At 49.2% G+C, this 13,379-nt stretch overlaps 1 protein-coding gene across 6 annotated transcripts in view; it reads left to right on the top strand.

Moving 5' to 3' along the window:
- Nucleotides 1–12,974, top strand: part of LOC135910521 (CUB and sushi domain-containing protein 3-like) — a 79,271-nt gene extending 66,297 nt beyond the window's left edge. For 4 of the 6 annotated variants that reach the window (XM_065442587.2, XM_065442588.2, XM_065442582.2 and 1 more), the window contains 3 exons: nucleotides 6,319–6,405; nucleotides 8,263–8,397; nucleotides 12,529–12,974. In XM_065442587.2, coding sequence (XP_065298659.2) covers nucleotides 6,319–6,405; nucleotides 8,263–8,397; nucleotides 12,529–12,611 — 305 coding nt within the window. In that variant the 3' untranslated portion in view covers nucleotides 12,612–12,974. Of the gene's footprint in view, nucleotides 1–6,318; nucleotides 6,406–8,262; nucleotides 8,465–12,528 lie in introns of all 6 variants that reach the window. The other 2 variants (XM_065442583.2, XM_065442584.2) reach the window with 2 other exon arrangements.
- The last annotated feature ends 405 nt before the right edge of the window (nucleotides 12,975–13,379 follow it).

Raw genomic sequence — 13,379 nt, 5'->3', positions numbered from 1 at the left:
GGTCGGCTTTTAGACGAAACGCGAAGTCAACATTCGACTCCTTGCCCTTTTTTGCATACCGGAACCTCTGCCGGAAAGCTTCGGGCGACAATTTGTACTTCCGCAGTAGCGCTTCCTTCACATCACTGTAGCTCTCAAACGCCTCTTTCGATAAGCAAGTTATTACGTCTGATGCCTCCCCAGGAAGCAACGCTAACAGATTCTGTGCCCAAAGGGATCGCTCAATGCTATTCCGTTCACACACGTGCTCAAATTTCACGAGGTATTTGGCCATATCCTCTCCGACGACAAAGGGTGGAAGTTGATCGCGTATTCTGGGAACATTAGAAGTGAGACTAGGCGCCGGCAAGTTATTTCGGTTCTCCAACTCTTTCATTTTAAGCTCGTGCTCACGAATCTCTCTCCTTTCCTCCTTTTCCTCCTCGCGACGTTGCTGTTCTCTCCTTTCCTGCTCGCAACGTTCCTTCTCCCTTTCCTCCCTTTCCCGACGTTCATTGATATCCGCCCAGGCCTCTGCGGCTTCCTCAGCCGTTACGTCCCCAGTCCTCATGACCTCAAGGATCGCATTCTTTCTTTTGGTTGAGCCCAACTCAATGCCCAACTCCTCACAAATTTCGAGAAGTTCCTTCACCTTGTACTTCTCCATCGTTCACACTGTCCTCCTGCTGTTTACCCTTTTTGAATATACCTGCCGAACGCTACTATAATGCTACTAGTAAGACATATGCAAGTATTTCACACACTGCCCTGTTTACCCCCTCAGCATCCCCTGGTTTCCAAAACACTCTTACTAGGCTTGAAACACTCAAGGTTATCACAATGCAACACCAAATCCTTCCCTAAGCTACTATAACCTGTGTCAGAGAAAGTCTGGTGTTTGAGGTAAACTTCAGGCACTCACCGCGCCGAGGTAGCTGATGCCGGTCAATCCCGTAGCTGCCATCCAGTGTTACGACATCCCACCGCTGCCACCAGTGTTATGACATCCAACCGGTGCCACCAGTGTTACGACTTTGCACCGCTGCACCACGAATACGGCTTTGTGGTCCCGTAGCGCTCGTCACCCGTTTCGTGACAGAGCGTTGGTAGCGAAGACTCCGAGCCTGGCGTCGATGAGAATAACAAAAGGGACTTTATACATTATATACAGGTTATCATACAGGACATGAACGGGTCGGCACTGGGGCCGAGTGCTCACAACAAACGCGACTGTTCTCGCACGACGACGTCCGGCGAAAACGCGTTACACATCTCACCCCAGTCGGGAGCGACACTCTCTCCCGGTGGGGTCGGCAGATCCTGTTTTCGAGCGGCGTGTCGCTGCTTTTATAATCCCCGAGGCCCATTGTCACTCAAACGGCCCAATACAAAGTCAGCACACGACGGTCGTCCGAGGGGTCCAACCAGCGACCGCGCTGGCCACCCGGTTCAAAGTTCGCGCGCGCGGTGACCTCCAGGCAAGGGAGGTGCGGCGCCGGGCCGTCTGGCACACGCGGACACGTCTAAACACGCTGCTCGCCGAGGCTTCTCCCGCACGACGGCGCAGCATCTTGTCTTGTGAAGGGAGAATTATGGCGCTCGCAGGATAGATTCCGCATCTTGCAGATTCGGAATCCGGGCTTGTGGTAATGGCACAACAGTGCCGAGTAACAGTGACCTTTCAACCCCCAGCATAGCTACTCCTAGCCAAACCATATCAGCAGCTCCCAAGGCCGTCTCACAGCGGTACCCCCAACGATCCAGGCAACGACCTAGGCACCTGAAAGACTTCGTGTTTAAGCAAAACTGATTTTTTCCTTCCCTGAGGGGATGATGTAGTGTCCATGTATAGCACTCTTTGGAATGAAGGAAGGCAACACGGGTTCAGGAGAGCTTCCAAGATGGCTGCAGTTTCGTTGAAATAAATGTGTGTGCGTTCCCAACAGAATCGGCCGTAATCAGTCTCAATGCTCGATCTACCATACGTTACACATACAAGATGTGAACGTGCTCGGAAAGGAGCGCTGCAGTGACCATAGGATGGTAAGATCTCGAATTAGCCTAGACTTGAGGAGGGAATGGAAGAAACTGGTGCATAAGAAGCCGATCAATGAGTTAGGGTTAAGAGGGAAAATAGAGGAATTCCGGATCAAGCTACAAAACAGGTATTCGGCTTTAACCCAGGAAGAGGACCTTAGTGTTGAAGCAATGAACGACAATCTTCTTATGGGCATCATCAAGGAAAGTGCAATAGAAGTCGGTGGTAACTCCGTTAGACGGGATACCAGTAAGCTATCACAGGAGACGAAAAATCTGATCAAGAAACGTCAATGTATGAAAGCCTCTAACCCTACAGCTAGAATAGAACTAGCAGAACTTTCCAAGTTAATCAACAAGCGTAAGACAGCTCACATAAGGAAGTATAATATGGATAGAATTGAGCATGCTCTCAGGAACGGAGGAAGCCTAAAACCAGTGAAGAAGAAAATAGGAATATGCAATAATCGGATATATGCGTTAAGAGACAAAGCCGGCAATATCATTACTAATATGGATGAGGTGGTTCAAGTGGCTGAGGTGGTTCAAGTGGCTGAGGAGTTTTATAGAGGTTTATACAGTACCAGTGGCACCCTCAACGATAATGGAAAAGGGAATAGTCTAGAGGAATTTGACATCCCACAAGTAACACCGGAAGGAGTGAAGAAAGCCTTAGGAGCTATGCAAAGGGGAAAGGCAGCGGAGGAGGATCAGGTAACAGCAGATTTGTTGAAGTATGGTGGGCAGATTGTTCTAGATAAACTGGCCACCCTGTATACGCAATGCCTCATGACCTCGAGCGTACCACAATTTTGGAAGAACGCCAACATAAGCTTAATCCATAAGAAAGGGGACGCCAAAGACTTGAAAAATTATAGACCGATCAGCTTACTGTCCGTCGCCTACAAAGTATTTACTAAGGTAATTGCAAATAGAATCAGGAACACCTTAGACTTCTGTCAGCCAAAGGACCAGGCAGGATTTCGTAAAGGCTACTCAACAATAGACCGTATTCACACTATCAATCAGGTGATGGAGAAATGTGCGGAATATAACCAACCCTTATATATAGCTTACATCGATTACGAGAAAGCGTTTGATTCAGTTGAAACCCCAGCAGTCATGCAGGCATTCAAGGTGTAGACGAGCCGTATATAATAATACTGAAAGATATCTATAGCGGCTCCACAGCCACCGTAGTCCTCCATAAAGGAAGCAACAATTAAAATCCCAATAAAGGGCGTCAGGCAGGGAGATGCGACCTCTCCAATGCTATTCATAGCTTGTTTACAGGAGGTATTAAGAGAGCTGGATTGGGAAAAATTGGGGATAAAAGTTAATGGAGAATACCTTAGTAACTTGCGATTCGCTGATGATATTGCCTTGCTTAGTAACTCAGGGGACCAATTGCAATGCATGCTCATTGACCTGGACAGGCAAAGCAGAAGGGTGGGTCTAAAGATTAATCTGCGGAAAACTAAACTAATGGTTAACAGTATCGGAAGAGAACAGCAATTTACGATAGGTAGCGAGGCACTGGAATAGGTAAGGGAATACATCTACTTAGGGCATATAGTGACCGCGGATCCAGATCATGACACTGAAATAATCTGAAGAATAAGAATGGGCTGGGGTGCGTTTGGCAGGCATGCTCAGATCATCAACAGCAGGTTGCCATTATCCCTCAAGAGAAAAGTGTACAAAAGCTGTGTCTTACCAGTACTCGCCTACGGGTCAGAATCCTGGAGGCTTACGAAAAGGGTTTTACTCAAATTGAGGACGACCCAACGAGCTATAGAAAGAAGAACGAGGGGTGTAAAGTTAAGTGGGATAAGAAGAGAGCAGATTGAATAAGGGAACAAACGCGAGTTAATGACATCTTAGTTGAAGTCAAGAAACAAAAATGGACACGGGCATGAAATGAGGAGGAAAGATAACCGATGGTCATTAAGGGTTACGGACTGGATTCCAAGAGAAGGGAAGCGTATAGCAGAGGGCGGCAGAGAGTTAGGTGGGCGGATGAGATTAAGAAGTTTGCAGGGACAACGTGGCCACAATTAGCACATGACCGGGGTAGTTGGAGAAGTGTGGGAGAGGCTTTTGCCTTGCAGTGGGCGTAGCCAGGATTATTATTATTATCATCATTATTATTATTATTATTATTATTATTATTATTATTATTATTATTATTATTATTATTATTATTATTATTATTATTATCCCGTGTTGCGCGTCGGTGGCCGCCCGTCTCCAGTTTGAGTAGCTCAGCTGCAGCCCGCTCGACGCCTGCACAATTTTGGCGAACTCCCACACGTTGCACAGTACCATGGTGATGTGCGAACTTGAATATTTTTGTTTGCGGACTCGTTTTCTGGCTTCATAGCAAATAGTATTTCTATATTGTATTTACTTTATGGTTGATGGGTGCTTGTATACATATAGAACGTGTGTGGGGGAGCGACAAAGAGCCTGTGCTTCGCCTTTATTTCTCAAGTCTGTTCCTACTGGACAGGTTCAAGAGCCTGCTACGATGAATCGGTCAGCACCGTCAACATATATGCAGTTGTATCTTTAATTATAAAACGGATTTGGCCACCTTTTCGAGAAACATCTGCTGGCGTCCGTCACAGTTCCTCGTTTAAGTCCGAATGGCTAACGAGTGAAATGGCGCAGGAAGGAGCTTCACCGGATGTTGCCCGACAAATTGAACCGACAGTCCTATGACGCGTTAGCCACTGTGGACGTATATAGATGCCAAGAAATCACCTGGGGATGATTTTCCCCCTTTTCCGCGGCCCCACCAGGAGCGCATTCGCCCCCTCCCCCCCCCCCCCCCCAGTAGCCGCAGCAACTAATGAAGCATCGAAATTAAGAGGACCCGGACGTGCAAGCAGCGCACTATAGAGTAACCACAGTCATGAGTCAAAATGTTTGTACGTTACAATGCCGCCCTTCCCTCCATCACGTACATCTATAGAGTTTTCAATATTGCTGGTGATGTCTTCGCAAGAAAACGAGGAAAGGTGGCCGGCGAAGATTTTGAAAAGCAGTGGATAATGAAAAAAACTGGAGGACGCTTAAGCTTCGCCTTCAAGAGTGGGACGCGACAGCGTTCCCGTCGACCCGCCAAGGGGTATAAGACAATGCGCTACGGCACAGCGATCACTTACGATGCGCCCCGCATCGGACTTAGCGCCCACCTGTCACGCGGTTAACGTCGAGCAACGCAGCGTTCGGCGCGGCAACGAAACGTGCGCCTGAGCGAACGGAACGAACCAAAGAACTCGGTGTCTCGGAGGGGAAACGATCTACGCCAGCCAAACGTCGTGATCGGCACGGGCAGAGAGATAGATAGTAATCTAAAGAAAGGAACGGCGCTTGATTCTGCAACCGGGAGCACGGCGAAGCGTCGTCAGGGGAGAGGGAGCCCCGCGACGCGCCTGGCAGCGGTCCCAATGCGCGCGCGGCGCGCCTCCTGTCGGGGCAGCGCCGTACATTGAGAGGAGGGGGTCTTCAGTGTTTGCCGCAAGATGGCTCTGCGTGTGCGGAAAGCGCAGAAGAAATGCAGCGGAAACGCACTTCGCAACTCGTGTAATTGTGACTTCTGTACGTTACATGTTCATAATTACCGATGTACACCGCAGTATAACTTTCCACGGCTCGTTTCGAAGGCAACACCGCATTCACTAGAGGCGCGTTTGCACCGCTTGGAAGCATCGAACTCGTGGCTGAGTGTTAGCGTCTCCGTCTCGCACTCCGGAGACCCTGGTTCGATTCCCACCGAGGCAATCTTGGAAGTTGCTTTTTATTTATGAAGCGCCTGCCGTGATTTATCGCTCACGGTCAGCGCCGCAAACGCCGACACCGACGCCGACGACACCGGCTTTTCTGCGACACGAGCTCCTTAACGCTATCGCGTTAATATAAATAACTTGTGAAGGGCTGAAGACCACGTGTTGATACGCAGTCGAGCCAGTCCATTTCATTTGCTGCATTTGAGCAGTGCTAATAAAAACATTAGGAAGGAAGTAACTTAAAAGTAATCGATTACACTTTAGATTTGATTGATTGCATCCGTGAGGCAGTAATCGGTCCCTGGGATCAATTACATTTTTTAACGAAGTAATTGTTATCGGTTACCTTCTCTTTCTGTAGCGTGTAGGAGTCTGGCAGCGAGTGACGCTTTTTCCTGTCCCGTACTTATTTCACATTGTTTCGCGACCTGGCTATTACTCCACAATTTGCATAAAGAATGACTGACTAAAGATATCCCACTAAAAACTGGCTTCTTCGCGTTTTCAGCCACTGGACAGGCTCCGCAACCTCCACAACCTCCGCAACATCCGCAACCACCAGCGGCACCTACAACGTCACAAAGCCCGATGCCAGGTACGCACGGTGAAACCTGATCACAACGAAGCCTGCTGTATACCAAATCCGCAAGCAACTCTGCGAATTTTATCTACGCGAAGCGTACTGCGTTTTCTTTTTCTTAAGTGTATCGACATCGCATGTATCGTGCTTGTAAGCCGTGCTAGCAAGCGTATCACAGCGAGCCTGTACTATTTACCATCGACCATGTCGCGATGAATACGTTGTTTCCCGTCACTTCATAGATAGTCCGCTAGGTCACTGTAGCTTCGTTTGCACGAACCTCAGCCCGCTAGATCACTAACTTCGACGAAAACGAGTCGAGTCGGAAGTCGAACTGACCAATCCCAACCCGACCGCATTTGTACGCACCTTGGCAAGCGCGTTGGGCGAATCAACCCAGCCCTTGCAGGCGGGTTGACATAACTCACCTCTACACTCACTCGGCCCGACACGCCAGCGTTTGCATGAACCCGGGTTTTTCGAACCGACAAGCCGATTCGACACGAATGTATCGTGCTTATACTAGTGCGTAGTTTTCGGGCTCGCTCAGTCCTTGGCTGGGTCCTTGGGTGGGCTCAGTCCTTGGGTGGGAGGTATAGACCAGTGTTCCGAGAAAGGGAGATCGGTTGAAACTGGGAAGGGTTTTTGGAGCCGCAAGTCTAGCGTGCGTCTACCGGCTTAACGATAAAGCCCCGCTATCAATTGGCCTCCTACTGTGTATTCAGTCGGCGTCAAATGTTGCTGGACCACTGGACCCACCCTGGTAATCGGATTTCTAGTCTGTACTATAATACGCGCGAAGAACATAGTGTTGTAATGCGGTTTTACTTATTGCGGTCGCAAGCTGCTCGGAGATTCGTTTTCGCAGAACGCCGACTGTACACATCGGTCGGTAGTGCGCTATAGAAAAGCGTGCCGCAATTATGCGACAAAAGCAGTGCATTTAAATGCGTTGTATAGCGCAATGTGCCCTCCTCCATCACTGGCGGTACGCGAATCGCCGGAAACAGGTTCCACCTTGTTTCCGACGAAGGGTGGATGTATCGCATGTAAACGCTGTAGCATAAGTATTAGCGTGACGCACAAAGGAATGGTCGGTATGATGTATTTCCAGAAAACAAAATACAGTTTTGCGGGTATGTGGGAAAGGGATGAAAGCTGCCTCGCGAGCAGCGTCTGCCACGAGAACAATAAAGTATTCTTCAGTGATCCGTGTTTTCTTAGATTTAGTAATTGTTATAAGAGAAAGTAAAGGTCAAAGTCCTGTTTCTCGAATTTCGCGACGAGACCCTTGCAGGACTTGTACGTCAGTATGACGTCACAGATTTCAACGCATATATATCCTCGCATTTAGGCCGTCGCGGTTCTGAAAATTTTCTTGAAACTTACGAAGCTTTGGCCTTTGGCTTTTTCATTGTTTAGTCCACTTTTACCATTAAAGTGCTAACTTGTCGCGAGCACACGCCGGCAAAATTCACGACGTCAAGACGAGCTGGTGCGGTTACACTCGCGCCGCTCGTTTTTCTTTCGTCTTTTTCTGGCTTAACAAGTGCCTAATTTCGTGGTAATATGTGACTTTGTTTTGTTATTGTAATTAGGGGAATTCACTAACACAGCCCAAATAATTTTTTATTGCCTCTTTAGCGCCTCTTTAAAAGGTCAACTGGTTCGCGAATGTGTGAACCGGCGTCCCCATGCAGCTGTGATTGCTACGTTGTCGAATTCCGCCATGTTGTCGACTTCGCCATCTTGTCGGCTATGATTGGCCCACAGGGCTGCTGCGGCGCTTCTGATTGGCTCAATTAATGCCGCCATTACAGAGAGTATAGAGAGCCCCCGCGTGTCTGAGCGGCGCGTACTTCTCGCGTGCAGATGCCCATCCGCCGGGAGGCGACGAGAAGCCGTCCGACAGCGGCAGCGGCGAGGCACAGACGACGTCGTGGGTGGTGCTGTCGCTGCTGGGCGGGCTCGTGGTGGTGGGCGCGGTGGTCCTCTACATGTGCTACCGTAAGCACCGGCGGGCCAGGGATGCCTCGGGCTCTAGCAGCACCAGGACGCAGTAGGCCGCGCACCGGTGTGTGCGCGCTCGTGCACGCGCAGCCGAGCAGCCTGCTGAGCCGCACGCGCTCGTGTGTCTGCACATACGTAACCCTGCAGGAGAAGCGACGTATCTTACTGGCGATGTCAAGTTGGGCTTAGGTTGAGGCTAGTCTGGTTATTAAGGGTTACGGACTGGATCCCAAGGGAAGGGAAGCGTAGCAGGGGGCGGCAGAAAATTAGGTGGGCGGATGAGATTAAGAAGTTTGCAGGGACGGCATGGCCACAATTAGTACATGACCGGGGTTGTTGGAGAAGTATGGGAGAGGCCTTTGCCCTGCAGTGGGCGTAACCAGGCTGCTGCTGCTGCTGATGATGATGAGGCTAGTCGGTTGTCATCATCATCAGCCTGGTTGCGCCCACTGCAGGGCAAAGGCTCCTCCCATACTTCTCCAACTACCCCGGTCATGCACTAATTGGCGGCCATGTTGTCCCTGCAAACTTCTTAATGTCATCCGCCCACCTAACCTTCTGCCGCCGCCTGCTACGCTTCCCGACTACAACCGGCTTAGCACCCTCTGCTGGGTCAGATCTGTGACGCAGCAGAGGGTGCTAAGTCGGTTGTACGCGTGTTGGAATGAAACGCGCCGTTGGGGCGACGGCAACGAACGACCAACGGACGCACGCGACGCCTGGACAAGCGCTTGTCCAGGTGTCCAGATGCTACAACGTGAAGTTGTAGCAACGTTCACGTTGTAGCAACTCTGCCGCACGTTTCTCACGCGTGAAAGGATGACACTTAGCGGCTACGGATGTTAGATAATGATTGAGATATCTTTAAAAGAATACGAAGGTTTGGTAACGATTAGAAGATATTTTAATAGGCTTCCAAATCGCACCCCCCAGTGACGACTCCCTCGGAGTAGCGGAAACTTGTCCCGAAGGCCGTGCTTTTGAGCGCTGCAAGCGCCGGAAGCGATCGCAGGAGACAGAAAGATGTCGCGGTCGCCATGATGTGGACGCTATATATATTGGGTACTAACGTTGCTCTAGAAATGCCGGACCTGGCGTCATCGACATTATCGTCACATCAGGGCAGAACAAAATTGTTGGCGCTATGCTGCAATAAGGCTAAGATTGCGTTTCTCATAAAAGAAAGGCTGCGCGCGTTTGCGCTCATGGGTGACAGCCGCAACGATTGCATGCAATAACGGAGCAGCGAGATCGTATCATGACGTCATGGAACACTCATGTATTGGATATCGAAACTGAAAGCGGATCGCGGAAACAAGTATCGTAATAGAATATTGAGAGTGTTCTGACGCCGTCAGCTTATTTTTATATGAATTGGAATGTTTGGACATTCACTTGAATAAAAACAAATTACAAGTCTAAAATTTCATGTGAGTATATTCCTTTAATGTTTGCACCGGTTCTTCAAAACTCTTGAGTGAAGCTCCGTGCGTGTCATATGCTCCTTTGAGGCGGCTGCTCACAAAACGGACAGTTTTGTTGCCGGAGACGTATCGGAGTCGAGAATTAGATATTAGAAATTTGCGAGTATTCGTCTATGGCCAAATAAATAGTACGTCATAAGAGTGGCTGTTCGTGCCTATCGATGCTAAAAAACGCTGCAATGTGGCCTCAGATGTGCGTTGTTAATCCGTCTATATCCAAAATAATGACCCGATACTGATGGGTGCCAGTTTCTGAAGTAACGCAAGGAGCAGCTTTTTTTCTCCTGTGTGTGTGTGTTTGTGTGTGTGTGTGTGTGTGTGTGTGTGTGTGTGTGTGTGTGTGTGTGTGTGTGTGTGTGTGTGTGTGTGTGTGTGTGTGTGTTTGTGTGTGTGTGTGTGAGTGAGTGAGTGAGAGAGAGAGAGAGAGAGAGAGAGAGAGAGAGAGAGATCGGGGCAGTCACTTACCAGACCAAGGATGTTTCTTACATTGCGCTATCAATTATACGGGCGCTCGAAGCGTGTTTCCACCGTCGCCGTCATCGCCCTGCTGTCTCTTTAACTACCCAACAATCCACAGCACTACCAGCATCTGGGCAAGGCCGTACGGTGTTTTCTGGAATACTATGGTATACTGTGCCAGTCATTTCTTCGCAGCAAATCGTGGGAGCAGAACGTCGTGACGTTTTGCCCACGGAGGAAGGAAAAAAAAAAGAAAACGTAGGAGGGAGCATTACGTCACGCAGCCAGCCTTGGCAACCGAACGCTCCGTGAAGCCACAGTGGTAGCTCAACGCGTGACCTCTTGCGCGTCGAGATCGCGGAGCAAGAATCGAGACTTGCTGGGACGTTTGGTTCCCAGTAGCCATGCCAGTAGTGTTCATTCGGTGCGCGCTTGTTTAGCTGCCCTGCCGTGGCTCTGCCTGCAGGACGGGAACAACAAAACTAAACGCGAATTTTGACGTGTGATCACGCATTGCGCCACCAGGTTTGACTTCAGTCGCGTTGCGGTATGCTCCCTCCTATCTTTTCCCTTCTTCCGTGGTTTTGCCACTCTCTACTGCTCGCTCTCTCGTATGCTATGCAGTTATTACTCCTTGCGCGGTCCAATGTAGCGCCGTAGCAGACGACCAAGCGAGTCGAAGTGAGTGGCGAAGAGGCACGATGTTTTGCTGTCACGTGACTACCTTCCGCATCATGACGTCATGACACACGCACCTCCTGCGGAAGGAAACTGGTTCGCAGAAAAGCTACTGATACCGAACAAACATTGCCTCGAAACAGTTTGTTGTTAGTGGACTCGAGTGCACAACATACTAGAGCATAAGCCATCGTTGATCCTGTCATACGCTTTTCTGAAAGAAAGTACAACTATAATAAACATCTCTTGATAGCGAAGTGTTTGCGTCAGCTGACTAAGGTTTACATTCAACTATGGGGGACCGTGCGTCTACCCTCTGACATAGTGACTTCGTAGGCATTTTAAAAGCATGGTACAGTGCTCAACGATTGAAACGCGATAAAACCGGCCCGAATGGAGGCCAGCGCTTTTCTCACCACCGGTGATCCCCGAGAGGCCAAGTGCCTTCATAGTGCGTCATAAATAAACGCCATCGCTTTCATTGTGTACCACAATGCACCAATTCGGTGCCTGCAGCACCCACCGGTGCCACAATAAGTGCCCGGCTACCATGGATGCGGGCGAGCATTCCGTTTAAATCGCTGAGCGCTGTACATTCACTGTAAAATAATTTACACCATAAAAAGGGAATAAGGTGTAAATCCGATCTATGAATCACACTCTTACACCCTAAAAGAGGGTGTAAGAGTCAGTTGTAGGCCGATTTACACCATCATTCACTTTTAAGGGAGGAGGAGGAAAAGAAGTAAGGAATGGTAAGGAGGTAAACCAGAAGCTGGTCCGGTTTGCTACCCTACACGGGAAGGGGTTCAAAGGATGAAAAGAGAGAAAGGAGAGGGAGGGAACAATGTACTTTCAGTGTGAACACGTGCAGTTGTCTATCGCTTCACCCCTACGATCTGCCGCCGAGGTCAGTCGATTTCATGAATCGCAGCAGTGCCCGCGTCGCTTTGTAAGCCTGCGACGCGTGGGGCCATGGTCCAAGAATCTTTGTCTCTGAAAAATGGTCTGCTGTCTTATTTGAGGGAGAAATTATTTTAACAATGTACTTTCAGTGTGAACACGTGCAGTTGTCTATCGCTTCACCCCTACGATCTGCCGCCGAGGTCAGTCGATTTCATGAATCGCAGCAGTGCCCGCGTCGCTTTGTAAGCCTGCGACGCGTGGGGCCATGGTCCAAGAATCTTTGTCTCTGAAAAATGGTCTGCTGTCTTATTTGAGGGAGAAATTATTTTACAGTGTTGGCGGTGGCGAACAGTGTTTGCTTCTCGCAGATCATTGTACGCGAGCTCATCTGCGCACCAAAAATTGATGATCAGACGTTGATCCTGTGACTTGCTGTCTTCGTCACGAGCTGTTTCCAAAGGCAGGTGCGACTATAACGAACTTCTCTTATATAGCGAACTGCACGGTGGAGCGCGTTAACGGCGCGATCGTTGCTCACTGCAGCAATGGCGGGCGCGACCGTTCTTTTTTTTTCTCTCTCTCTCTCCTCCCAATGACGCAGTGTCGAGATCGGGCGGCGACGACGACGCGGGGGCGTTGATGGACCGTCAAGGGGTGGAGACCAAGTCGGGGGCGTTTCCATGACGACCGAAGCTGTGCCCACGTGACTCGGCGTGCGAAGTGCGAGGGCTAATTAAATACCGCGTGCCACTGCGTACGCCGCTGACAGAACAGTTGCGAGCGACGGAGGGCAAACTCGCGGCTGCTGTGCGACATGCGGGCCGCTACGGAGTCTATCGTAAACTGGAAGACGACTGAGAAGTTTGGTTCCGGACCAGGCTTCTGCGTAACTCCAGTTACCTAATGAACGTTCTTTTTTTTTATTGCCACGCACCACTTATTAGAGATAGATCACGATTCGTTCTTTTTTTTTAACGTTGGATTATCGCCAGACAAGCACGGTGTTTTCGTTAATATACTACTACGGGCCAATGTGTTTAGTTTGCAGTCTTCGTAGTATTGATTCATTGGAATGCGAGGGCTGCTTTTCCCCCTCTTGTTTCTAAGTTTTGTTTATAGTGATAGATAAGTTAAATAGCAAGAAGAAATATCGTAAAGCGTGCAAATCTTAAATGTGTTAGGTGTACGATTTCCGCACCAACAGGTTTAATTGTTTATGTTGCGAATGCTCTCGCAAAGTCTTGCTTTTGGTGTATGTTGATTGATGTTAGCAAAGGATGCTATTTTTAGAATCTTAAAAATAGGTATTGTGGCGCATATATACAGAGATGTGAGCGGGAAGCGCTGCTATAACGTTCCTGTTACTGCCTTCAGAGGCTGCGTATTATTGGCAGCGAGAATTGAAAAGAAGTTTCCATTATTTCTCAGCATATGTTTACCTTTCAAGACGCC

The sequence above is a fragment of the Dermacentor albipictus genome, chromosome 6 (assembly GCF_038994185.2).
Source record: "Dermacentor albipictus isolate Rhodes 1998 colony chromosome 6, USDA_Dalb.pri_finalv2, whole genome shotgun sequence".
NCBI lineage: Eukaryota > Metazoa > Arthropoda > Arachnida > Ixodida > Ixodidae > Dermacentor > Dermacentor albipictus.
The sequence above is the reverse complement of the archived record's forward strand: the minus strand, read 5'-3'. Positions and strand labels throughout refer to the sequence as shown.